Source organism: Camelus ferus, chromosome 9 (genome assembly GCF_009834535.1).
Source record: "Camelus ferus isolate YT-003-E chromosome 9, BCGSAC_Cfer_1.0, whole genome shotgun sequence".
Taxonomy (NCBI): Eukaryota; Metazoa; Chordata; class Mammalia; order Artiodactyla; family Camelidae; genus Camelus; species Camelus ferus.
In genome coordinates this window covers 13,068,757-13,095,424 of record NC_045704.1, presented here as the reverse complement: position 1 = coordinate 13,095,424, position 26,668 = coordinate 13,068,757, and the positions used below count along the sequence as shown (strand labels likewise).

Below are 26,668 nucleotides of genomic sequence, written 5' to 3'. Positions count from 1 at the left end.
CTAGATAGATATAAAGTCATCATTCTGTAAACTTTAAATATATACCATTATATGTGTCAGTTATTCCTCAATAAATCTGGGGGGAGAAGAAAGCCCAGAGGCAAAAATCAGAATACTATTAATATGAATTGATTTTTGATGACATTAATAAGAAAATAAATTACATTTGGAGCCTTTATGGAAAAATAAAAAGTGGATGAGATCTCTCAGAAGAGAGAGAGGGTCTCTAAGAGGGTCTGGTTTTCCAGGGCCTGGGTGGATGTCAGGATGGTAGGAACATCCACAATGCCCGAAATCTGGGAGGAATTTGGGACCTGACAAAAGTGAGGAGCCTGCAGGGGCATCAGGGGAGACCTCAGAGGCCACTGGGAGCACAGCTCATGCCTAGAGACGACCAGGTACTGCAAAGCCAGATATAACGGCCAAGGTCCTGGGCTCAATCATGACTATTGAGAAGCCGCCTCCTCCTGGGGCCCCACTGCAGAAGCAGGAAGAACTGCCTACAGCTCAGCTTCCGCTCCGGGTGTTTTGGCACATCCGAGTCACCCCTCGGGGCTGCTGGGGACCTTCCCGCTTGGGGCCAGCAGCACTTTCACTTCCCCCAGGTGCCCAGCCCCTGCCCCAGTGCACAGGATCACCTTGATCTGCACTTGTTGCCAGAACAGGACACAGACTCCGAGAGAGGGACAATGACGGGAAGTGGGGGTGTGGGGATGGGTAGATAAACAGAGAAAGGAGGACAGGCATGCAGAGAGAAGGGGCCAGAAATCCAGAGGGGGAGAGGATAGACCTGGGGAAGGTGGGGGACAGAGACCTAGAGGAAAAGAGAAGGACAAAGATACAGAGAGAAAAGAACAGAGACCTAGAGTGGGAGGACAAGAGACTGGGAGGACTGGGCAGTGGGGACAGAGAGGACGCAGAGATGGCAGAGCTTAGCAAGCGGTGAGGTCAGAGTGCCTGTGAGGTCGGCTGCTGTCCAGGGCCAGCCTGGGGTCCTGGTGCCCAGAGTAGATGAGTGCAAGTAGATCACAATCCCCAGTGTGTCCCCTGTTCTGAGCCATGGAGACTCGGGATGGCCTGCCTGGTGTGTCCTTGGTGCCCACAGATTCCAAGGCCCGTCAGGTACTGGTGTGCGCATCCCAGTGGGGCCGGTGAGGGACACGGGGATGGAGACTGAGAAGAAAGTCATCTCATGTGTGGAGGGAGGGGGTGGGGCTCCACCCTGAAACTTCCTCTTTCTCTGAGTTCTTCCTTTCTCTCGTCCTCTTTCTCTCACGGCCTCTGTCTTTCAGCCTGTGTCCCCTACTGGCAACACCTCTTCAGTCTTGTCCCTCCCACTGTCTCACCCCTCTAGGAGAAGATGTCGGCCCAGGACGGCTGCCTCAGCCTCATCAAGTACCTCCTCTTCGTTTTCAACCTCTTTTTCTTCGTGAGTTGCCTCCTGGCTGGCTCCCCAGCCCAGGCCCCAGCCCCTGCTGCCGACACCCGACCTTATACCCCCTGCTTTGCCCAGCAGCCACATCCTCATCTCCTCTCCCTAGGTCCTAGGCAGCCTGATTTTCTGCTTCGGCATCTGGATACTCATCGACAAGACCAGCTTTGTGTCCTTTGTGGGTAAGGGGGCCGGGGCAGTCTGGGAGGGCCTTCCTGGAGCAGCAGGAACCGGGCCTCCCCCCATGGGGCCTCCTGGGGCCTCCCTTGTCCCAGTCAGTCCCATGGTGCCCAGCTCCCTGGTCTGGTCCCAGGCTCCACTTCACCGCTTGCTACTGCCACAGTTCTCTGAGCCCCAGCTTCTTCCTCTGCACACCAATTATAATGGCGATTTCTCAGGCACTTCCTATGTGTCAGATATTGTGCAGATACGCATCAGAGCCTTCCATAAACCTCCCCTCTCTTGAGGTTCAGAGAAGGGAAGTCATTTACTGGATGTCACACAGCAAGGAGGTAGAAGAGCAGGTGTAACACTAATAATAACTCTGGGGAAACAGTAACTGGGGAATAGTCAAAATCCTGATAGCTCAGATTTAATCAGTGTTTGCCTGGTGGAGAGGATCAGACTGAACGCATGCCTCCCATGCATCCCTCAAAACAATCCTAGGAAATAGGTATCAGTATCCCCTCAGCCTCAGGGAGGTTTAGGAGACTGATTCAATCACTTAAATGATGGGACTGAAACTATCGGGGTTGAGGAAGAGCTGAAGGAGGAAAGAGAGACTAAGAGCAAGAGGGAGAGACAGAGAACAGGAAGAAAGAGGGACAGAGATTCAGGAAGAAGGGAACAGAAGCCTAAAGAGAGAGAGGGCCAGTGAGGAGGAGAGAGGTGGAGAGAATCCCAGAAGGAGAGGAACAGAGATTCAAGGTGGGACAGGAACAGAGACCCAGAGAAAAGGATGCCGGGAGCCCAGAAAGAGGCTCCCCAGGCTACTGGTCCCTGACTTGGGTGGTGCATATCTGGGGAATGGGGCTGCCTGAAGCTGTGGACATGGAGCCCAACGTCACTGCCTCTCACCTCCCCCAGGATTGTCCTTCATGCCCTTGCAGATCTGGTCCAAGGCCCTGGCCATTTCAGGAATCCTCACCATGGGCCTGGCCCTCCTGGGCTGTGTGGGGGCCCTGAAGGAGTTCCGCTGCCTCCTGGGCCTGGTGAGTGCCCCGTCCCCTCTCCATCCCTAGGACCACTCACATCCCATCCTCAGAGAGAGCCCTGACAGCCCCTTCATCCTGGGGAGGGGTTCAATCTGACCTCTCCACTCTGTCCCCCACCCCCAGTATTTTGGGACACTGCTGCTCCTGTTTGCCACGCAGATTACCCTGGGAATCCTCATCTCCACTCAGTGGGTCCAGGTGAGCTTGCCGCCTTCTCCCCCTCCCCCTCCCACATCTACTGGGTGGGCGTTGGGGTGTGGGAGGTGGAAAGATGGAAACAAAGGCAGACAGGGGAATGGTATGGACAAAGAGACAAAACAGAGACAGAGAAGACAGAAGACAAGACAGAAAAGAGACAGAGAGATACAGAGACTGGCAGAGAGGAAGACAGAGACAGGGAGAGTCAGAGAAAGACTCCCCGACAAGGACAGAGGAAGACAGACATACCAAGAGAGACAGAGATCTAAAGGAAAACAGGAAAAAAGGGAAAACACTCGGGAGAAACTGAAGGCTCGGATAAAGAGAGAAATAACTTGGATAACGAGAGATCGCGGGAGATAGCAGAGAAACCAAAAGACAGACGGTAGAAACGGGCAAAGAGAGACATTTTGAGGGACAGAGACAGTCTTTCCCATCCGGTGAAAAACCCAGGCCGACACGAAGATGCTTACGGACCACCTGAGACTGAGACAAGCACGGGGTGGCTAGCGTGGGTTGGAGCAGATGGCGGTTGGGAGATGCATCAGGGTCCACCCTCACTCTCGGCCTCTCAGCTGGAGCGGAAAGTGAAGGACGTCGTGCAGAAGACGATCCAAAACTACCGCGCCCACCCGGAGGAGACTGCGGCAGAGGAGAGCTGGGACTACGTGCAGTTCCAGGTGCGTGAGGCCCCCACCCACCGGGTTTTCTCTTCCAGCTCTGGGATTCTGACGCAGCTCTGCCCTCTGCCTCGAGGAGACTCCACCCCAGCATGACCCGGGCCCCTAGGCATAGGACCCTAATATAACCCTACCCACCTACACCACCTCCTGCCAGGCCTGTCGTGGCCGACCCCCAGATGATAACACAACTGGCCCCAATGTGACGCAGTCCCCCAGCTCCCAGACCCTGGTGGCTCCACCCTCTGCCTTGATAAGACTCCACCCTTAGCCCCAAGGAAGGCCCCTGCGTGACCCCTACTCCCTGCCCAGTAGTGACTGGTTCCCAAGGAACCTGGCCTAAGTGAGACTCCATTCCCTGGTCACTCACACGGCCCCGCCCTCCCATCCACTTTTCCCCTACCTGAGGCTGAATTGCACTGCCTACCCAATCTTCAGTCCACAGCATGATCACCCAACCTAAGCCCTTCCCCACCCTGCCGCGACTCGTCTCTACAAACCTCATGTTCCCCTAATATTCCCTGGCCGTCTTGACCCCAGCGCAGCCCACAGACCCCACCCTGAACCCGCCACTTAGTCCTCTGCTCCCCAGTATGACCTCATACCCATCACCCAGTCCCCTGATCCCCTAAATCATCTTGCATCCCTCTAGTCGCTGTTCCTCTGACTCCTTCTCTCCCAGCTGCGCTGCTGCGGCTGGAACTCTCCTCAGGACTGGTTCCATATCCCCAGCCTGAAGAGAAACGAGTCGGAAGTGCCCCACGTGCCCTGCTCCTGCTATAATTCATCAGCGACCAACGACTCCGCAATCTTCGATATGATCTCCTTCCCCCAGTTCAGCCGGCTCGGATCACCGGCCCCGCCTCGACACAATGCAGACATTTGCGTGGTCCCTGCAAACAGCTACATCTACCGAGAGGTAGGATTTGGAACAAGAACCACAAGAAAGGGGAGAGGACTGTGGGTGGCATAGTGCTGCCGGGAGGGGCGTGGTCCCCCGTAAACTAACCCGCAGGACGTAGGAAGGGTATGCCGGTAGGGTGGGGCTACAAGAAAGAGCCATACTACAGGGGTAGAGCCCGTACCAGGGGCAGGGTCTTTTGGAAGGGCGGGGCCTAAAGAAAAGGCCTAGCCAGAAGGACAGGATCTGGAACGCTGATGCCTGGGGAGGGGAAGGCTTGGACGGGGTGAAACGGAGAAATTAGAGAACCCCGATAACTAGCGAAGTGAGGGCGGTGCCTGAAAGAGGGGTTAAGGCTGGGCTTGAAAACAGCGAGCCCAGGCTTGATGGCAAATCCCAAAAAGAAGCCTACCTAATAACCTCTCCGTACATCCCCAGGGCTGCGAGTGGAGCCTCCAGAAGTGGTTGCACAACAACCTCATCTCCATAGTGGGCATCTGTCTTGGCGTGGGTCTCCTTGAGGTGATCTGGTCCCGCCCCCAATCACGATTGGCCTAGATGACCCTGCCCCAGGTCGCGCGTCCAAACATTATCTGAGAAAGGCACATGCCTGATAGGGCCTGGACGAGGAAGGAGACCTAGCCTCTGTGAGCCCTGATTGGTTGCACGCAGGGAGCAGGCGTTCCCGCCCTTCCTCCCAGGCTCCCATTGGCCCTCCTTGGCATATCAGCCTCCTGCTGTTGGCCGCGATATCCCTCCCCTTTCCTCGCAGGTGAGTGTGGCAGGGCTGACCCTGCTACTACCGCGCAGCATGCTCCACCGGGAACCCCAGCCGCAGGTCCCGGATGCCTACTGTTCGAGGACCGGGCCCGGGCCGAGCACTGATGGCGGCGGCGGGCACTATGGTGTGCTGAGCAGCAGCGGGCGTAGCGGCAATGTGTGGGGTGGCTGGGGTATGGCTGATGCCTGCCCCAACTGGGGGGACAAGGCCCCGCAGGGCAAGCTGCCCATGGCTCTGGGGCCCTGGCCGCTTTGGGATCAACACGAGGAACAACTTGAGACCGGGAGCTCGGGCAAAGAGGTGGAGGCCGAGGTGGAATTAGAGGCCGAGACGGAGGGGGAGACAAATGAGCCTCCGGAATAAAGGACCCTGGGCTTGCTCCAAATCTCACTTAAGACTCTAGACTTGAGATAGACGCAGCTAGGTTCCCTTACCCAACCCGATCCACCGCTCTTAACTTCCCCCAAACTCTGGTCCCTGACCCGGTTTTTCACAACCAGGGTCAAGTCTCTCTCGAGCCCCGCCCACCTTTTATCTACTCCTTTCTCCACACCTCCCATAACGCAGCCCCGCCCAATTCGCTGGGCCTTATTTTCTTCCCCTGGCCCCACCTCCTAGGCCCCTAAATTTCCTCCCTTGGGACCCCCCATTACCCCACCCCTCTGCTCTCCTCGGCAAACCCGCGACCTCTCTGACCACGTCTCCTTTCTCTGTAGCTCAGCTTCATGGCGCTCTCCATATTCCTGTGCAGAAACCTGGACCACATCTACGACCGGCTCGCTCGGTACCGCTAGGCCCCGCCCCTCCCGAAGCCCCACCCCGACCTCCTCAAGTGCCCTGGGCTTTTAGTTCCCTGCTGCATGTAAATATTTGTTTAATCCCTAGTTCGCCCCACCCATTGAGCCCTGCCTCCCCATTCCCTTGGGGGTCCCAGGCATCTGCCTGCCCCACTGTCACCTCTCCCGCGGGACCTGGGGTTTCCGGCCACCAGCTTCCTGCCCCCTAATACCTCATTTCCTTTTCTCATCTGTCGGCCTACCACCTCCCACAAGATTGTTTTTCACCCAAACTCCAAATAAATCCCCTGCGTTTTGGTAAAATAGCTTTATCCTCTGTCAAAACACAAACCAACACACTTTGGGGTGAGGGAAGAGGGAGGCAACAGTCTAGCCCCATGGCTCACTTAGAAGAAAGGGCATGAGATTAAAAAGCCTCACCCCACTGCTTGCCCAGCTGAGAAAAAGTTACAAACCCTAACACCCACTTATAAATATCTCCTGTTATATTAAAAAAGAAAAATATTTCCAGGGCCCACCTGGCTCAGCTCTTGAACAGAAAATGTTAACCTTCAATATTCGATATCAGGGTCAGGGGGTGGGGATGCTAAGGAGAGGGGGTGGGTGCTGAAAACCGGAGAGGGACAAGCCAATGTGTAACAAGGGCCCTCTGAAACATCCAGAACAGAGTAGGAGGAGGGCACCTGTTAGAGACAGAAACCAGTGCTGTCCCAGGGGTTGTCTCACTCCTGTCCCCAGTGTGTAAAGCTCTGGAGTGATCTGTCCTTCCAGACATCCCTGTGAGGTCCCAATATCAGGATCCATCCTTTCCTCTCGTCCCAGCCCATTCAACTCACCACCCAACTTTTAAGGTCCTAACAGGGAGCAGCCCCCTCCCCAAGTAAGAAGCATGAGGAAAGCTGGAGGTCCTTCCTAGGAGGAGGGTATTCCAGGGATGAACCATTTTTGGGGTCCCCCTTCAGTCCCTGACCAGGCGGTAAATGTGATGCTGGGCCCCCCGCTCACTGGTGGAGACCTCAAAGACATAGGCGGTGCAGAGCAGCAGTTCCTGGGTGTCTCTGTTTGTCACCACCTGCCAAGGAGGCCAGAAAGGGTTTATGCTTGGAAGGGAGGGCAGGGAACACTCTGCCCTCCCTGAGGTGTCATGGGATACCCAGGAAATGGGTCCCCACCTTGTCACATTCCCCCAGGTAGAGGGGATGCCCAAGATGCCAGGTTCCAAGTCTGAGGGTCAGCAGTGAGGGGCCTCACATCAAATGGTGTATCAAGGGGGTCCCACCATATCACACTCCCCAACTTAAAAGGGATCCTACCATATCATGTCCCCTAGGCTAAGGTTAGGTTCCCTGTGAAGGAGGTCCCCTAAGCTGAAGATCCACTGTGGGGTGTCCTCCAGGTCAGTTTCCCGAGTATAGAAGGAATCCCCTAATAAGAGAATGCTGTGGAATCCCCACCATATCAGTTCCCTGGGCAAAGGTGTCCGCTAAGCTAAGGGTCAAGTGTGAGGTCCACACTGTGTCAGTTCCCCAGGTGAAGGGTCCCCGGGCTGAGGGTCTGTTGTGGGCACTTGTCTCCACATCAGGGCCCTGCTCAGGCCCAGCCCCAGTGCATCACCTGGAGGATGGTGAAATTCTCCAGGACGCTGTTCATCATATAGCGTTCAGGCAGCTGCCGCAGCTTGTGCAAGAAATTCACCAGGTACTCGCACATGGGTGAGCGCAGTAGGCGGTACACGAACCTCCCGTCCTCCAGCTGGGCACGCTCCGTCTGAATCGGGGGCAGGGGGGGCAAGGAGTGGGGAGGACAGTGGAGTTACCTCAAGAACTGAGGCACTCCATGCCTCTCAGATGCCATACCCACTCCCCACTGCCATCTTCCCTCCATTGCCCCATCTACAGTGACCAGAAATGGGACCCTGAACCCTCAGTTACCCAACTCAGGATCATTGAGCTTGCAACCAGGGAACCCTCCAGCCTCTCACAGCTGTGCTCTGAACCCTCAAAGATCTCAACTCCTCTGACCTCCAGGCCCTCAGATACTCTTAAACCCTCCAAAGACCCTTCCATGAGACGAGACCCCTCAAGTCGTCAGTGACCCCTGCCCCTGAACCTCCTTGCCCCAAGGACTCCCCCACATCAATAAGAACCTTTTGCAGGAGAGGGTTTAGCTCAGTGGTATAGCATGTGCTTAGTGTGCACAGGTCCTGGGTTCAATCCCCAGCACCTCCATTAATAAATAAACAAACAAACAAACAAACAAACAAACCTAATTACCTCCCTCTCCCCCAAAAATATAAACAAACAAACAATGAATAATTTTTTTAAAAAACAAGAAACTTTTGAATCTTAGTAACTGTAAATATCTGTTCCACATAGTATCTTTAAACCCTCACAGTGACCCCTACAGGTGACTTTGGAACTCTGAATTAGCTCTAAGCCCATGTATTAAAGAGGCCAAGATACCCCCCCATCCCACCATGCAGCTCCCCAACTGCCTGAGCCATCGTGGCTCCTGGTCCATTTAGTCTGCATCCCCGAAGTGGCAGGTGGCTGGGCGCTCACTCGCCCAGAGCTCCACCCCTCCAGCCTCACCTCCACCTTCTCCACCACCTGCTTGCCAAAGGAGCAGACCTTGGAAGAACAGGTGAGGGTCATGTGCTCCAGGCTCTCGTACTGGCTGCTCACGCCGTAGAAGCCACCGCTGCTGCTGCCGCTGGCCCCCACCTCCTCGCCACTCGGGCCCCAGTTCAGGTCCGCCTGGGGGATGGGAAGGCACAGGTAAGCTGGAGGGGACGTCCCTTATACACGGTGGGGACTCTTCCAAAGTGGGAACTAACTCTGCTGCATGACCTGGTGTCTCCCATTGCCCTCCTCTATTTCTCAACAAAGTCTCTACCTCTCCATGGGCCAGCTTCTGGAGAAGACTCACCCTTCCTTCCATACATATTAGAGAAGTTGGGGTCCTTAAAATGGTCCTGACACTCTCTTCCCAGTAACCCTCCACCATCACCATCACCACGACCAAAGAAGCCACGGAATTCAACTTTTTCTCCTGAAGCTCCCAACTCAGGAGTTCAGCCCCTTCCAAGGGCAGCTTTTCCCTAGCAGCCAGAGGCTCTCCCTCAGACCCCTTCGTGACCCTGGTTGCTAAGACAGTGGCTACTCCCTAGCTACGGAGCCTGGAGAGGCCTAGGGAAGCCTGACTCCTCTCTAGAAAACTCTGCCAGGCCCTTTCAGCCGATTTTCAGAGGTCAGACCCCCTCCATGACCCCAACAGCCAAGGGGGCAGACAGTCAAGTAGGCCAAGAGGGGCCTAATGAAGCCCAGACCCCATCGCACCCTTGGCAGAGCCCCTTGGCCACCTTCCTGGGAGGCATCTCTCTTCCTCTTTCTAACTTTAGTTGCTAACTAGGCCAGGTCACTTTCCAGGGTGGTTTAGTCTCCTCAGAGGACTGACTCCATCCATCACCCTGGGAACAGGTCCTTGTGAAGCCAGACAAAACCGAAGGCCTTCTCAGCCACTCTCCTATATCCCTTCAGAAACTGGGCTTCTGAAGGGTTGCTCTCCAGACCTGGGACCTTGTGAGGCCTTTCTTAAGCCCTTTCTTAAGCCTTAAGTTTGTTAAGGCCTAAAAGCTCTGCAGCACATCCCCAGAGCCAGTGCAGGGCTCCACTCCATGTACCAGAATACTTTATAACCACAGGAGCTATGGGCTTTCCTTTTCAGAGACTATGTAGATCCCTCAACAGCCCTGGTTACCACAAGAGCTAACACCCGCTATACCTTCACAACATTTATTGAACCCCTATAGCATCAGCATCAGTCACTGTACTGGACACCAAACCAAGTAAGTCTAAGAAAGACCCAAGATGGACCCTCTTATTCACAATTACATACCTAGCAGAGGGCCTATATATAGTAAGTGCTCAGTAAATGGTAACTAGCTACAGGACTTTACAAAGCCATTCCCCAGCCCCTTCCATCGCTTCAGGGCCAGACATTCTTAGCAACAGGGTCTGGTGGAACCCAGCAAAGCCTTGTCCTCTCTTTAGAGACCAAACAAACACTCCAGGACTCATCCGCTAAGGGGAAGGGGCCATTCCTTAGTGACAAGGCTTGGTGCACCCAGGTGGGGCACGGGCAAGTGTAAAATGTCACAAGCCAATCCCCAGGGCCATATCAGTCCCATGACTGGCTGTCACAAAATCTAGTGGGTTCTGGGGAGGTTGGAGGTCCCTACGCCTCCGCTGGTCCCATCCATCCCACCCTGTGGGCAAACAAAACTCCTTGGAGCTCCTTGTTACTAAGGGGGCTAACACTCTGAGCAATGAGGACTGATAAGGCCCAGGCTGACCTGGTAGGTCCTGAGACTGACTGTCTCCCTTAGAGTCAGGGGCCTGAGCTACAAAGCCACGTGATTTACGAGCACTCTTGGTTTTGGTGGCGGAACTCACCCAGAACTTGACCAGGAAGAAGGCGTGAGGGGGCCCACGATCATACAGCTCCCGCAGACCGCCTTTTTTCTCAGGGAATTTGTCATAGATCTGCCGGACATCCACACTCTCTAGAGGGGGCGCTCCAGGGCTAGGACAGTGCTGGCTGATGTGTACAAACAGGTGCCTCTGGTACTGAGGAGGGATAGCCATGGATGAGGAGTGGGAAATGGGCTGGACCCCCAGCCATCACTGCCCACCAACCCACACCCCTGTCACCATCACCACAGCTTCTGCTAGCTGTTCCACTGGGCCCAACTCCCAGGCACTGTCCTCACTCTCTTCTGCCTCTTCATGCCCACAGTACCTCAGTCCCTAAGCCTTGTCCCTACTGCCCAATTCTCTACACTATCCCTTGCTTTCCATCCCCACAGCCCTCTCCTCTCCCTCCCTCACTCTAGCCTTCTCCCTGGCCTCCCAGCCTCCACTCTCTCCTCTCCAGTTCATCACTCATCTGGCTCCAGAGCTGACCCTAGCCCTCCCCTGCTCGTAATCCTCCCATGGCTCCCCAGTGCCCCTAGGACAAAGCCCACCCTCCCTCAACCTAGCCCTGTATTGAACATGAATGTTCTGTGAATGGATGGATGTGTGGATGAATGGATGGATCCATACAGCCCACATCAGGACTTCCCATCTGTTCCCATTCTTATTACTTCTTGTCCACACCCTAAAAATATTCCCCTTCTTCTCTTCCAACATAAATCCTCGCTCCCTCTTTCCAGGCCCGAGTCCATCCAAATCTGCCTCTTCCTGGAAGCCTCCCCTATCCCAGCACATACACATTATTCAACAAACATCTATGGAGAGACCTACTGTGTGCAGGCACTATTCCAGATCCCAGGACTACAAGGCAAAGTCCCTGACTTGGAGCTCACAGTCTACTGTCAGAGACAGAAAATTTTAAAAATCATCCCATGAAATTTCAGAGAGAGATACACGCTATGAAAAAAAAAAATCCTCAAAATAAAATTTTTTTAAAAAGAGAGAGAGAAAAAAAAATCCTAAGAAAGCATAGTAAGGGAGTCAAGAGTATAGCAGCTGGCATTTTTCCATAAGGTGGTTTGGGAAAGCCAATCTAAGAAGATAAGCAAAGGCCTGAATGAACAGAGGGAGAAAATAGGGATATCTTGGGAAAGCGCATCAAGAGACAGGGACAACAGATGCAAAGGCCCTGAACCAGGAGCGGGCCTGGCATGTATGAGAAAGCGCACGGAGGCCAGGGTGGCCAGAGCCGAGTAAACAACGGTGACAGGGCAGTGGGTAAGAGCAGAACAGAAACGAGGGTCAGATCGTGCAGAGCCTTATAGGCAACTGAACAGACTTGAATTTTTGTTCCAAGTGAGATTGGAGGGTTTTAACCTACTCTGACTTAGGTTTTACCCGGACCACAATATACAGCAATTGGGGTTTATGTGGCTGTGGCAGAGACTGCTGTGCTCAGAAACCCTAGTTCCTTTTCACACAGCTAAACTACATTTCCCAGGCTCCTTTGCAGTTAGGTATGACCACATGACTAAGTTCTGTCTAATGGGATGTGAGCAGACCCAATAGTTTCTGCTTCCAAACCAGACTCATAAAACCTGAACAATTCTTGACTCTCTCCCTTCTACCATCTGCCAGCCAGATGCAGAGCATCCAGCACCATCTTCTGAAGACCTAGAAAATGGCTGAGCCATAAAATGGAAGCCTGGATTTCCCAAATCACTATGTGGAAGGTTCCCACTAACACCCACATTGAAATGTTAATGAGTGAGAAACTTATATGGTTTTCAGTCCCTGAGAGTTGGGGGTAATTTCTCCTAACAGTCAGCCCACCCTGCCTAATAGGGCATCTGTCTCCATCCTAGGCTAGAAAAGCCTGCACCTAGAAACATATTTTCTTTTCCAGGTTCCCACTATCCACCACAAAGCCTGGCACACAGTATGCACTCAAAAATGTTTATTGAATGAATGAATGGTGTCCTCAGGGGATTTCTCTGGCCTTCCCAACCCATGACCCCACAATATTCCAGTTCTTCTATTCTACTCAGTGTGGTCCCTGGACTAGCATCATCAACATCACCCGGGAGCTTGTCAGAAATGCAAATTCTCAGATCCTACACCAGATCTACTGAATCAGAAATTCCGGGGCTGAGGCCTAGCAACCTGTGTTTTAACAATCCCTCCATATTATTCTAATACATGCTAAAATTTGAGAACCACTGCTTTATGCTTTCCCTTCCAATAACCCTCGATGTTCCAAAACCTTCCACTGACTATCCCAAAATTGCACTCACAGAATCAGCTGCATCCGGTGGTTCCACAAAGGCCGAGAACTCCACCAGCTGCAGCCGAGCAGTGCCCAGAGCCCGAGCCTGCCAGGCTGGGGGTGATGGAGCAGGTGGGGGCAAAGCAGGGGGTGAGAGGGCTTGGGGGGGCTCGTACCCTAGAGAAAGAAAAAAACAAACAATAAAAATTGCTAACGTTTACTGAATATATCAAGCACCATTCTCTCTTGCCTGCCTCCACTTAGAAGCTGAAAAAGCTAAATACTCACTTTCCCAGCCTCCCTTGCAGCTAGAGGTGGCCATGTGACACAGTCCTGGCCAATGAGACGTTAGGGGAAATCTGCTGGGGGGCTTCTGGGAAGGAGTTTCTTCCTGAATAAAAAAGACAGAACTTTGGGAGGAGAAAGCTTTTGGCTCTGGCCAAGTCCTGCTTGGGATACGATACCTGGAGCCACACAGCCATCTTGGGATAATAAGATAGAGGCCAAGAGACCTATAGAGATGCCAGTCCTAGTAGTGCGGAGCTGCTGAGCCAGCACAGGAGCAGCCCACTTCCAGACTTTTATTTTTGGTGAGGGGAAGTAATTAGTTTGTTTGTTTTTAATGGAGGTACTGGGGATTGAACCCAGGACCTCGTGCATGCTAAGCACACACTCTGTGGCTGAGCTGCACCCTCCCCCACAACCTGAAGACTTTCTGTTATGTGGAATCATTAAAGCCTTTACTATTTAAGTCACTATTAATTTGGGTATTCTGTTACTTGCAGCCAAAGGCATGCCCAATTGATGAGCCTGTGGAACCTGAGAGTTCCTTTTCACCAATGTGAGTTCTTAGGACCACATCAGCATGGACTTCTGGAAGCCATCTTTGCTACCAGGTGGGCAGAGCCTGCCTGGGAATGAAGTGACCACAGAGGAAAGCAGAACCATGCAAGTCCTGATGCTACCATTTGAGCCCCTGGATCCAGCCATGCCTGAAGCCATAAATCCTGAAATATCAGTTACCTGAACCAATAAACTTCTTTCTTAGGGGGATTATTCAGCTTGATTTGGGTTTCTGTCATTTACAGCTGAAAGAATCTTATTGAATATATCTCCCCAATGTCCTTTAGGTTAGCCAAGTGACAGAACACCAACTCAGGATATCTGGCTACAGAGGCCATGCTCTTAACCACTACAAATTCTGCATTTCATCCTTCTATACCCTCACAGGCCCTGCTCCAGAGCTGGACCCCAGTAAGAATGTATTTCCCGATTAATGGAAGGTTGAAGGAAAGGCATCTGGGGCTGAGAAGAAACGGAAACGAGGGTGAAGAACAGGCTCTTACCTGGGAGGTCAGTAGATGGAGGAGTCAGTGACAAGGAGAACGGTGCCTGTGAGAATGGCTTCACGCTGAGGGAGAAAGGAAGCTGGGGGTCAGCAAGAAGAAAAGATGATAATCCTACCAGTTAACATTGACTGAAGGGCCAGAGCAAGCCAGACCGTGTGCTAGCATGCTGTGTACAAGATCTCATTGAAGCCTCACAGCCTATGAGGTCAGGTGATTTCTGCTCCTCTCATTTTGCGTAGGACACTGAGGCACACAGAGGTCAACTGACCCACTCAAAATCACAGAGCTGGGCGCGGGAGAGCCTGGGCTCAAACCCAAGTCAGTCCAAACCACAAAGCCTGTGGTCTTGATGAGATTTTGGTACCTCTCACAATATGGCAGAAAGAGAAGACAAATGGGGCCCCCAGAGTTGAGAAGAAAACACTAAAACTAGAAAACTTGGAGAAAGAGGAGGCAGGAGGCTCGGGAGGGTGGGGAGAAACATGACCAGCAGGACACCACGCCAAAATTCAGGCTGGGAAAGTAGCACAACAAAATATAAAGCAGTGCAGGCAGGGTATAGCTCTCAGGGGTAGAGTGTGTGCTTAACATACACGAGGTCCTGAGTTCAATCCCCAGTACCTCCATTAAGAAATAAAATACTTAGGAATAATTTTTTTTTTAAAGAATATAAAGCAGTGCTGAGCTGTCCAGCAGAGCTTTCTTCAGTGATGGAAATGTTCTCTATCTGTGCTGTCCAATACATGTGACTGCTAAATATGAATGTAGCTAGAATGCCTGAGGAACTGAATTTTTACTTAATTTCGATTAATTTAAATTTCAATAACTACATGTGGCTAGTGACTTAAGAATCTGACAACAAGGTTCTAGAAGCCAATAACCTACAGGCAGCCCAGGAGATGGTGGTGAGGAGACTGAGATGTTAGAGGTCAGGGAGTTAGGACTGGAGGTCAGAGGTCAAGAAGAGGTCAAGTGTCAAAAGATCAGGATCAGAAAGACACAAACTCCACAGACCTTCAGACTTCGACTCCCATTGGCCTTAACCTAATACTTGCCATCCCAATTCTGAAATCCAGACTCCAGTACCCTCCCCACTTACCCATTAGGGCCACTGCTCAAATGCCTCCTATTCAGAAAGGCCTTTCATGCCCCTGTCTAAATAGAGCATATATACCCTGCTTTATTTCCCACATTTATTCTTCTTTTATTAATTCTTATTTATTTACATGTTTATTGTCTGTCTCCTCCCCTCTCCAAGTATGTAAGCTCCATGAAGGCAGGAATTCTGTCTAACTTGTCCAAGCAGAGTACCAGGCACTTAATAGGTGCTCAATAAACATCTGACTGACTGGCCAATGGCTTAATACCTCTCTCAGGTTTCTGGAACTCACCAAATTTTTGCACCCCAGGGCCTTGGCACGTGCTATTTTCTCTGCTTAAACGCTTCCCAACCCCATTATAAACCTGGCTAAGTCCTACTCATCCTTCAGTGTTACCTCCGCAGAGAAATGCCCAGAATGCTCTTCCTCACCCCAGATTCTTCACACCCCAGGACACACTTCAGTTTTGTGCTTACACTGGTGATGATTTCATTAACATTCGACGCCCCCATTTGACTATCCATTCCATGAAAGGTAGGACCTTAATGCCCAGTGCAATTCTTGCTGAGCCACCCCTCCTTCCAGCTCAACCCTTTCCCCTGTAAACCTGTGGCTCCTTTGGCCCCCAGGGACTTGTTCTGACCCCTTCCTGTGTCCCCGTCCAGCAGCACCCCCCCCCAGTGAACTTTCGTCTCTACCAGGCTGGATCCCACAGCCTGTCACTTTACTCTTTGTCTGGCAATACCCTCAATATTCGTGCCTCACCATCCTGAGGCCACACTGTCCTGCCAACGCCCACTTAGCCTGGATCCACTGTCACCTCTCTGGACTGAAAACTCCATTTCCCATGAGCTTCTGGGGCCTGTTTCTATTCTAGGCTAGAAACATATCCTGTCACCCTCAGTGCTCTCTCAGAGCTGAAAAGGCGCCAATTTTCTTCCTTCTGACTCTTGAGAGAAGATAAGGAGCCCTGCTCCACCTCAGGCCCAAGAACCACCTTGATGGGATGAGAATGAGCCTTCCTATGAGCCTCGGGGGCTCCCTTCATCCCTCTGGACCTCCAGAGGTTTCCAACACTTTGGACTTACATCCGCCTTTCCCATGAGCTTGTGGGGCCCAGACACTCCCAATAGGAGGCTACTATCCCCATAGATGTCCAACAGCCCCTCACATTCATCAAATCCCACGCTGAGCTCATTTCCTCCCCAAACTGGCTCCTCCCCTAGGTTGCCCATCTCTGGATGGTCTCATCACCCTAGTCACCAGCCAGACCCCAAGCACTGTCCTCGCCTCCTCCCTCCTTCTCATCCCATCAGGCCCCAGCCCATCCCTCCTCCTCCTGCCTCTCTCTACCGCATTCCTTCCTCACTTTCCCAGCTCAGACCTAGTCCTCTTCCGCAGACCAATGCCCCAGCCTCCTCCCTGGAAGTCAAATCTAGATAGTGTGGTTCCAGAATCTGTGTTCACAAGGGAGTTGGGAACTGAAAGGTGGGGTGAGAAAGGTGGAGGGTAGGGAGGAGTGTTGGGGAGAGGGAGCAGGTGCTGAGTCAGAATAGGAAGTACTTACTCTGGAACATTCCAGGGGGACCCAGAGCCCCCTGACCAAAACTGGAAAAGCTCTGGGGCCTGAAGAAGAGACAAAGAAGGTGGATGTCAATTTCCTGTTGAAACTGCAACCCCACCCCTCTAGCCCTGAGCCCCACAATCCCCCACTCAGACCACCTGAGGGCCAGCGGGACCCAGTTTGGCCTGCAGGGAAGGTGCTGAGATGAGCTGGGCCGAGGACATGGTGGCCATTGTCTGGAAAGCCTTGTCCTTCGAAACCTGGTCCTGAAGGAAAAGTTGGAGGTCCATGTTAATGGGGCGTCCCAGCCAACACAGGAAAGGTAGGACAATGACAGGGCAGGGCGAGCCTGGGGAGATACAGAGTTGGGGAGTCAAGGCAAAGGGTTGGGGGAGGGTCCAAATCCCTCTTGCTTCAGCCCTCTGCCCCTCCTGGCCTCCTTAGGAATTTCTGGGTAGGGGAGCAGGTGGGAGGATGGGCAGGAGGACTTACCACATTCAGGGCCTGCCCACGGGGAGGGGGAGGGTGCCAAAGGAGGAAAGAAAACATGACTTAGGAAATGAGGCCTGGACTTCCCACCCCCAACCTTCCTACCCTCCCAACCCCTACAGCCCAGCCACCCTGAGCTGAGCAAGGGATGAATACGGAACAGAAAGTAGAGAAGACCAGGCCTAGAGGGGTTCCCATGTCCAGAATAAAAGACAGTGACGAGAGTTTCTAGGTCCAGAAAGAGCAGGAAGTGAAGGTTTCCGAATATACAGGCAACAGGAAATGAGACTTTTAGACTCAGAGGGAAGAGACAAGGAGTGTTTCCCAGCCCAGACAGGACAGAAGGGGAACGGCGAGGTCCAGAAAAGACCAAAGACCGGAAGTGAAGGTTTTCAGCCTTAAAGAAAAAGGAAGGGGAGGCTTCCGGGTACAAAAAGGACATGAAGTGGTGGTCCCCAAGTGGTGAGAACGAGGCAAAAAAGACCCCACCCTCAGAGGAGCAGAAAATGAGAGTCTCAGGCCAAGAGGGAAGAGGAAATCCAGACGATGAGAAAAAAAAAAAAAGAAAGAAAAGGGATATGAAAATCTCCAAAAGGAAATGAAGATTCCTGGGCACAGAAAGTGTAGGCGGGCCCCGTGCAGACTGGGAAGTGGGAAGATGAGCCAGGAGACAAAGAAGCACAAGAGGGAAAAGGCAATGAGGACATCAGGAAGGGGAGAGGAGAGGAGAGGGAGGGCGAAGACAGCAGTAGCCAGAGAAGAGGCCCAATGCCCCATCCTTCTCGCCTGTCCTAAGCTGAATCTCCATCCACCTCGCTCTATGAAACTCTTCCTACCTGGGGTCCCTATCCTCCACCCTTGCAAGGCCACTTGCAACCCCCACCTTGGGTCTCTGCTCCCCAACTCTGTCTGCCTCTCTGTGTGACTCGCTGTCCCCATCTCTGGATCTCTGTCCCTACCCTGAGTCTCTCTGTCCCCCTTTCTCTGGATCTCTGCTGCCCTCTCTCTCTGAGTCTCTGTCCTCTCTATCCAGGTCTCTGTCCCTCTCTCTCTGGGTCCCTGTCCCCCTCTCTGAGGGTCTCTGCCTCCCTCTCAGGGTGTCTGCCACGGTCCCTACCTTGAGCTTGGACTGGATTTCCCTCGATTTCCTTCGGGCCAAAACCTGGATATGACTAGAGACCTGAAGGGAGTGACAGGGAAGCAGATTCAGGCCACAGCCACTCACCCCTTGAGTCCCCTACCCCTTCCCTCCCTCCAGGCGCCCCAGAGAGCTGCCAAAACATGAAAGATGACAAACACACAGACAGGGCCAGCTGTCTCGGAGCATTAGAACACAGAGGTGCCATAACTTCTTTTCTCACTAACACTACTAATCTTCCCCAGACTCAGCAAATCCAGGTCTTATTCCCCATCCCCATCCTACATTCTTTCACTCATTCGGTCTGTCTTACCCTCTGGTTCTAATGCAACAGCTAACACCAAAATAGGCACAGTTAGAGCACATCAACAGAGGTGCCAAGAGGAGAGACAAATGCACCTAAACAAGTTCCTCCTCAAACTTGAACCTTACCATAGGACAGCCCCGAGAATACAAGCCCACCCCAGACAGACGCCCACAAGTCAGTCCTGAGACCTGTTTGCGAGTCCGGGTCTTCCCCGTTCTCAGCTTGATGTAGCGGGCAATCAGCTCATTCCGACCTGAAGAATCAAAGACGGAGCAGAGTTAGACCTTCAAGAAAACTTCCCAACAGAGAGTACATCAGGGAAGGAGAACCAACAGTTCCTAGAGGTCCACAGCCAGGAGTTAGGACTACAGACTTTGGAGCCAGGCTGCCTGGGTTCAAATCCTCGTTTTGCCACACACTAGCTCTGTGTGGCCTCAGGCAAGTCACTTAGCCTTGCTGGTTCTTGGTGCCTCTTCTGTGTAAATGGTGATTTTAGCTCTACTTGAGTCCTTGTGAGAATACAATGTGCTTTTACGTGAATGGTGTTTAGAGTGCCACAGATTTTGCTTAATATTTTTATTAACCATTGGGGCCAAGTCAAAAAAGAGGGATGGACTCACCATACATCTTGCCTTCATCAGACAGGATGATTTTCCGCCGGCCGCAGGGTGGGTAGATGGCCAGGGCCTCCTGGAAACTTTGCTCAATGTCTGGACTCCAGACACCCTCTGCGTCTGGGCCCCCGTCTCCCCCAGCCCCCTCACTGCCGCCAGTTCCCTCCTCACTTCCTTCCTCACTTCCTGTCCAGCCGCTGCCATCGTCCAGGGGGGCCCCAGCTCGGGGTTCCCCCATCTGGGCCTGTAGGAACACAGAGTTCAGCAAGGTTCCCCTGACCCACCCAGAGGGTGGGGAGGGCTGGGAATCCAGACTTCTGGGTCCGAGGGAGGACGCTGGGGGAACCTGGATCCCTGAATCTGAGAAAGGAGGGGGCTGAAGTCCTGGGTCTAAGGGAAACAGGAGACTGGGGGCCAGGACTCCTAGGTCCTGGAGGAGAAAAAGGCTGGATTTCTGGGGAAGCTTCCAGTGAGAGTGTTCTCCTCTGTGTTTTCAGGGAAGCCTGGGTTGTAATGAAGTCTTGGAGACCCCAGAATAAAGCCCAGGGCCCAGGAAGGCTGCAACTTTGGGTATGGATTACTGGTTTAAAGAAGACAGGAGTCAGGGCCTAGCTGCAGGGAGGGAGGTGTGGGTGAGATCATCTCAGTCCCACCCCAAGAACAGGTGCTGGGATGTGAGTAGCAGCTGCTAGAAAAGGAGGGGCACAGGCCCTTGTAAGGCTGAGGGGAGATCCAGGGAGAGGGTGATAGAGACTCGGGGTGGGGGGGACAGTGTCTCAAAGAGAGGGGAACACAGACGGAGTGTTGGGGGATCTACACCCAGAGTGAGGGGGACCAGAGATCCAGAGAGAAGGGGACAGACACCCAGAGAGAGAGGGACAGAGGCTCAGGGCAGAAACTCAAGCCAAGTCCAGGAAAGACCCACAGAACCACAGACTCAGAGGCAGGGGCGCCCTGCCTTCGGGAGAGCCAGAACAAAGGGCCCAGGCGTCCCCTCCCCCAGTTTCCCACAACCCCCATCAGGGGAGGGGCTGGCAGGCGAGGGCGCCTCCCCTTCAGCCCCCGGGCCCGCCCCTCTCCTCCCCCCACTCCCCGGCCATGGGCTTGGATCCAACTCAAGTTCCCAGTGACTTTCCGGAGGCCGGGAACAGGGGAAAACTTTTTCCAATACAGTCAGATCCCGCCTCCCTGGGGGCTCCCCGTCTTCCACAGCTTTCCCAGGACCCCAGAGTCCCGGCTCCCATCCCCCTCCTCCCTCGGACCCCGGAGCCCCGGCGAAGACAAAGACTCCAGGCCGAGCCCAGTGGCGGTGCGGCGTTCAAGACCCCCGTAGACCAAAATCCCAGCCCAGCTCTCCCCCATGTGGCCAGACAAAGGGACGGAGGAGCCGGTCAGAAAGGTCCCCACTAATTTCGCGCCCCAGGCCTCAAACCTCCGAAGAGACTAGACTGAAGATCTAGAAAGCACCGTAGCCCATCTTTGGCCACCCAGGAGGCCTCCTTTCTCCTAAGGGGGACCCGGCGCACACAACTGACACACACAAATCAATTCGGTCAGAAACAAGCATGGGGCTCGTTCTCACTCGAAACCGACACCTCCACAGACACTCAGACCCCCCACACCCACACCCACACCCACCAGAGCCCCCAGACCTCACGCCACTCCCAGGAGCACACTAGCTAACTCAGACCCATCAACACACACCCTAACTGGCGAAAGTTCCAACTCCACACTTAGACTCGGTCACGAGCTGCAAAGTCGGCCCCTCTGCCCCCCTCCCCCCGCCAAAAAGAAGGCGGCCAGCAATTCAGAGATAGTCCCAACAAACACCTCAACTCATAACGCATAACTTCCCACCCCAACTCACACAACCCAAAGCAGGATCCCCGACTCCCGCCGGCGCCTTCCTACCTCCCGGCCTGGGGCTGGGGAGCCGCGGGCGGGCGGGGCGCAGCGAGGGAGAAAGTTGCCCGGGAGCTTTGTTTGGGAAAAGTGGGAGGGACTGGAGGGGGGGGCGGGTCCGGGCGCCGGACAGCGGGAATAGGGATCCGACGGTGACAGCTTAGGGGAGGATTTTTGCTTTGCTAAAAGAGAGGTGAAGTCTAACTGGGCCCTGGTAAGAACTTCGGGATTCTGATGCTTGGATCCCGGAGAGAGGAGGGGAATTGGGGTTCTGGACTCTTGGGTCTCAGGGAGGATTGATAGGGGCCAGGAAACCTACATCTGAGGGAGGAGGAGACTGGGGGCCATAGTTCCTGAGTCTGGAGGAGGAAGGGTCTAGGGGCCTGGACTCCTGGCTACCCTCTGGTGTAGTTCATGTGTTGGAGATGTGGAAGAGATTGCTAGGAACACAAAAGAATCCTTCCTGTTCAGCCTCAAGTATATTTTTTAGGGTTGAGGTATTGGTCAGGATGGGTTTTTGACAGATTTCCATTGATTTCTTTTCATTGATTGGTTTCCTTGTGACCTCATCAGGGTTAAGGGTTGTGGGCAAGACGACTGGGAGTTTATTGAAAATTCCCAATTTTCCAATATTGGAAATATAGGTGGAGACTCCCGCATCCACTCACACTATTGGACTAGAGGTGGCGGCTGTCCCAGGACCAGGAGAGAGTCTGGGTGCCTCAGGAGAGAGATGAGGGTCCCTTAAAAGATGTCCCTTAAAGATGAGGGGTTTCTTAAAGATGAGTTGAATGTTCAAACTCACGGGACTAGAGGGGCTGGGGTCCTGAGGAAGAAGAGAGCCCGGAATCTGGGTTCCATGGGACTCGATTTAAGGTTTCCTGAGAGGGCAGAGCTTTCCAGTGGAACCAAAGAGGACTCGGGGTTCAGCGTCCTTACGTTGTCTTCTGTTGAGCACATTAATCTTTTCAAAACCCAGGGAAAACGAGAAGCGACAGGGAGAAACTCTGATAGATAGATACAAAACTTAACAATGAGCAAATCAGAAAGGCAGTTCGGATTCGGGTATTTCAAGACCAGAAGGAGCCTAGGAATGGAACTGAGGGCACTGGGGGAAAGAGCTGGGGCACAGAGGCGTGGCCTAGGTGCGGGGGCGTGGCTCTAAGTGAGGGGCGGGACCACCTGCTATTGGAGCGAGGCTCGGGCACAATGGTCATGATTAGAGAATATGGGCAACCTGGGTCTCCAGGGCCGAGGTCAACCGACAGGGGCGTGGCCTGACGATGAGGGTGTGAACTTGAAATGAACGCCAGGCTCTGGTTTAAGGAGCGTGGCTCTTCCCTTAAGGGCCTGACTATCCAATAGACGGCCCGGCTCGTGGGTGAGGTCAGCAGATGGGGGCGTGGTCAGACAGTAGGGGCGAGTGTAGGGCTCGCGAGCTCTTTCAACGCTCCAGGTATCCCTCCTGTGCTCGAGACCAGAACTGTTTGGATTTAACAGTCCGTGGACGGCCGGAGTCTGAGAGTACGGTGACCGGGCTGTGGTCTAGCATAAAAGCGGGGCCCAAAATAAGGGGCGGGTCGTGGGAGAAGGTGAAGAGGAATGAGATCTGAATATGAATGTGGGCGAAGGAGAGGAATAAGATCCATGTATGAGACCGAGCCCAGAAGAGCCGAGCCTGGGAGGAGGGGCGGGGCCTAACATGATGGAGGGAGTTAGAGGAGAAAGGGAAGGGGAATGGTGGGGGTGTGTGAGGAGTTTCTGTGGGTAGGAAGGGGTCGTGGTCTAGGATGGGGATGTGGGCACTTAGGGGGCGGGGGCTCTCACCCTTGATCTTGCTACAGCCTCCCAGCCAGCCCCGCAATGTGGCACCCGCTGGTCCTGCTGCTGCTGCTCCCCTCTGCTTCGGTGCCCCCCTGTACTGCAGCCTCGATCCGCGGTGGTGACGCCCAGGAGAGTTCCTCGGGTTTTCTAGGCCTCCAGAGTCTACTCCAAGGTTTCACCCGGCTTTTCCTGAAAGTGAGTGACGGCACGGGTTTGGGGGGCAGAAGACTTACAAAGAAGAGGAACGGGGTAGATGGTAACCAAAGGGTAGAGGGGGTTCAGGGAGACAGAGTAGGAGACGGGTTGCATGCAGCCAGGCAGAAGGACAGACAGGAAGAGAGGGAGTCAAAGGACAGAGTGAGTGCAACAGGGAGATGGAGAGATAGGAAGAGAAGGATGGAGACAAGCAGAGAAGGAGGTGGAACAGAGATGAGAAGTGGAGAGAGACAGGAGGAGAGGGGGATGGGGACAGAGACAGAAGACTGGTGAGGGACAGGAATAGGAAACTAGTGGGACATAGAGACAGGACAGATGGGGGCAGGGGGTGACCTGGTTAGGCCCTAAGGGTCAGAGGACGGAGAGGGAAGGGCATCCTGACAAGGCTGCATATGCCCTGGGGAGTCAGGAAGTCGAGTAGCTCACCGATTGGTCTTCCCACCCCAGGATGACCTGCTGCGGGGTATGGATAGCTTCTTCTCTGCCCCTGTTGATGTCCAGGGCCTCCCCAGGAACTACCACCAAGAAGAGAAACAGGAGCGTCAGCTGGGGAGCAATACTCTCTCCAGCCACCTCCAGATAGACAAGGTGCCTGTGCCAGGAAGTTCCTCCCGGAGTCTCCCCCATGATCCCTCATGCTGCAGTATCTGTCAGGAGGAAGGTAATGGAGGAAAGCAATGTTGTCCTCACTCTCTCCTCCTGTCCTCACAGGTGACTGACAACAAGACAGGAGAGGTGCTGATCTCAGAGAAGGTGGTGGCATCCATCCAGCCAGAAAAGGGGAGCTTGGAGGGTGACTGGAAGGTTAGGTCATGCCCCCCGCACAAAGTGTCCAAGCCCAAACGTTTTCTGTAGTTTACAAGGTAAAGATGACTTGACTCTCCCATTCCCTCTGTGCTGGACTTCCTCTCTCTGGGCCTCAGTTTTGTCATCTGTCAAAACAGACTGACCAACTCTCAGAAATGAGTACATCCTCACTTGCTTAGTAAACCCCAGGGGGTTTTGTAAACCAAACAGTGCTTTTAATTCCAAGTGCTTGGTAAGATTCACTCTTGCAAACCTCAAAGTGTGTTTTTATCTCAAAGAACTCAGCAAACCTCCAAATGTTTTTCAATCTGTCCCAAAGTGCTTGGTAAATCTTTCCTTTGTAAACTTCAAGAGGTGATTCCTAAGTGTTTTCTAAACCCCAAATGCTTTGAGTATCTTACCTTTGTAAACCTCTAAGAGTGATTCCAGTAAGAAAATGTTCATTTTTTATTTTATTTGGGGGGGGTACTTAGGTTGTTTTTTTATAATGGAGGTACTGGGGACTGAACCCAGGACCTCATGCATGCTAAGCATGTGCTCGACCACTGAGCTATACCCTCCCCTACTCAAAGTGCTTATTTTTTGATCCTAAAAAGTTTTAAGAACTCCCAAGTGCTTGGCAAACCCACATAGTTCTCCTGCACACACTCCCAGTGTTTTATTTTCAAAGTTTCAAATCTACAGAAAAGTTGAAAATAACAGTACAATTAATCTGTATCCCCTTTTCCACTGAGCAGGGCTCGTCAACATCAGCACCACTGGCATTTGGGGCTGGGTGATTTTTGCTGTGGGGGTGGTCCTGTGAACTATAGGATGTTTAGCAGCATCACTGCCTCTACCCACTAGCCGGAAGTAGCACCCCACCCCGACCAGTTGTGACAACCAAAAATGTCTCAGACTTTGGTTGAGAACCACTAGCCTGGATTCACCACTTGTTAACATTTTACCGGACTGACTTTATTTTTACTTTTTTCTTTTTGAACCATACGACAGTAAATTATTGACATCATGACCCTTCACCGCTAAATCCTTCAGCAGACACCTTCTAAGAATAATGCAATGTTCTGCATGACTACAGTGCCATTTTTACACCCAAGAAATTTACCATTGATAGCAAACTATTTTCTTTGTATTAATTTGCTAGGGCTGCCATAAGAAAGTACCACAGATGGGGATGTGGGGCTTAAACAACAAAATGGATTGTCTCGCAGTTCTGGAGGCTAGATGTCCCCAAGATCAAGATGTCACCAGGGCTGGTGTCTTCTGAGGGCTGTGGTGGAGAATCTGTTCCATGGCTCTCCCCTAGCTTCTGGTGGTTTGCTGATAATCTTTGGCGTTCCTTGGCATGGAGATGCATCATCCCCATCTCTGCCTTCATCCTAGAATGGGGTTCTCCCTCTGTGCCTGTCTATGTCCAAATTTCCCTTTTGCATAATAAGGACATCAGTCATATTGGATTAGGACCCAGTCTAATGATGTCATCTTAACGAAAACTACAATGACCTTATTTCCAAATGAGATCATATTCTGAGTTACTGGGGATTAGGATGTCAACATATGAATTGGAGGGCAGGGGAAACACAATTCTACCCATAACTATCTCCTATAGGGCTTCCCAATCCTCAGTTTACTGAAATGCAAACTCTGATTCAGTGGGTCTGGATGGGGTGGGGCCCGCTCATTTGCATGTCTAACAAACTCCCAAATGATACTCTTGCTGGTCTGCAGCCTTCACTTTGAGTAGCAAGGACCGAATAAACATTCAATCAACATTCAAATGTCCCTGCTGGACCCAAAGCTGTTCATAAGAGCTGATTTGATTTTTGATCCAGGACTCAATCAGGGATATCCCACGTTGCAATTGTGGTCCTGATTCTTTATTAAGCCAAGAGCTTTTAATCCCAAAATGCTTTGTACATTTCAAACTGCTTTCTAAACCTCAGAGGATGCTTAATCCTAAAGTGCTTTCAAAACCTCCAAAATGTGTTTTCAATCCCAGCATAATCTATAAACCTCAGAGTATTTTTAATTCTCAAGCGCTTATAAACCCAAGTGCTTTATATACTGCAAAGTGAGATTTCATTCCCAAACCATCTCATAGGTGGAAAAGTGGCTTGAATATGCCAGGGGAGTCTGTACATCCTGAGTCTGTCATTTGGAGTTTGAAAAAGTCTCTTTGTCCCTCTTTGCCAGGTACCCAAGATAGAGGAGAAGGAAGCCCAGGTGCCCATCCCAAAGGTGATGGACAACTCCCACCCAGAACTCCATCCCCGCCGAGTGGCCTTTTGGATCATGAAGCTGCCACGGCGGAGGTCCCACCAGGATGCCCAGGAGAGCAGCCACTGGCTCAGTGAGAAGCGACACCGCCTGCAGGCCATCCGGGATGGGCTCCGAGAGGGGACTAGCAAGGACGGCCTTGAAGAGGGGACCCAGAGTTCCTCTCATGCCAAGCTGCCTGCCCGCAAGACCCACTTCCTGTATATCCTCAGGCCCTCCCAGCAGCTATAGGGGAGGGGAGTGGGGAGTACCTGCATGCATCCCCCGCTAGACCCTACCCCTATCACCATATGGAAATTAAACATTTTCTTACATCTGGCAGCACTGTCTCCTTTTG

The 26,668-nt window shown here is 52.7% G+C and overlaps 3 protein-coding genes across 9 annotated transcripts; 2 read left to right on the top strand and 1 right to left on the bottom strand.

The window, feature by feature from the left end:
• The first annotated feature begins 584 nt into the window (after positions 1-584).
• Positions 585-6,308, top strand: CD37 (CD37 molecule). The gene is made up of 9 exons (XM_032485549.1): positions 585-1,122; positions 1,355-1,429; positions 1,542-1,614; positions 2,519-2,643; positions 2,770-2,844; positions 3,420-3,524; positions 4,207-4,443; positions 4,864-4,947; positions 5,923-6,308. Exons 1-9 carry the CDS (start codon positions 1,060-1,062, stop codon positions 5,998-6,000), a joined length of 915 nt encoding a protein of 304 aa, XP_032341440.1. The 5' UTR covers positions 585-1,059; the 3' UTR covers positions 6,001-6,308.
• On the bottom strand, positions 6,296-21,316 carry TEAD2 (TEA domain transcription factor 2). 5 transcript variants are annotated; one of them, XM_032485543.1, is made up of 13 exons: positions 21,217-21,316; positions 19,312-19,549; positions 18,880-18,944; positions 18,364-18,426; positions 17,250-17,261; positions 16,916-17,023; positions 16,761-16,819; positions 14,091-14,155; positions 12,773-12,921; positions 10,458-10,631; positions 8,595-8,759; positions 7,618-7,770; positions 6,296-7,075 (listed from the first exon to the last, which is right to left on the bottom strand). In XM_032485543.1, the coding sequence occupies exons 2-13, from the start codon at positions 19,541-19,543 to the stop codon at positions 6,962-6,964; spliced, it is 1,359 nt and encodes a 452-aa protein (XP_032341434.1). In that variant the 5' UTR covers positions 19,544-19,549; positions 21,217-21,316; the 3' UTR covers positions 6,296-6,961. The 5 variants fall into 5 exon arrangements, with proteins under 5 accessions (XP_032341434.1, XP_032341439.1, XP_032341435.1 ...); XM_032485548.1 differs by having other exon boundaries at positions 8,634-8,759; XM_032485544.1 differs by having other exon boundaries at positions 21,173-21,233.
• On the top strand, positions 21,317-26,652 carry DKKL1 (dickkopf like acrosomal protein 1). 3 transcript variants are annotated; one of them, XM_006173804.3, is made up of 5 exons: positions 21,317-21,421; positions 23,052-23,226; positions 23,695-23,835; positions 23,959-24,051; positions 26,248-26,652. In XM_006173804.3, the coding sequence occupies exons 2-5, from the start codon at positions 23,071-23,073 to the stop codon at positions 26,560-26,562; spliced, it is 705 nt and encodes a 234-aa protein (XP_006173866.1). In that variant the 5' UTR covers positions 21,317-21,421; positions 23,052-23,070; the 3' UTR covers positions 26,563-26,652. The 3 variants fall into 3 exon arrangements, with proteins under 3 accessions (XP_006173866.1, XP_032341441.1, XP_014416536.1); XM_032485550.1 differs by lacking the exon at positions 21,317-21,421 and adding an exon at positions 22,574-22,731 and having other exon boundaries at positions 23,749-23,835; XM_014561050.2 differs by lacking the exon at positions 21,317-21,421 and adding an exon at positions 22,574-22,731.
• The last annotated feature ends 16 nt before the right edge of the window (positions 26,653-26,668 follow it).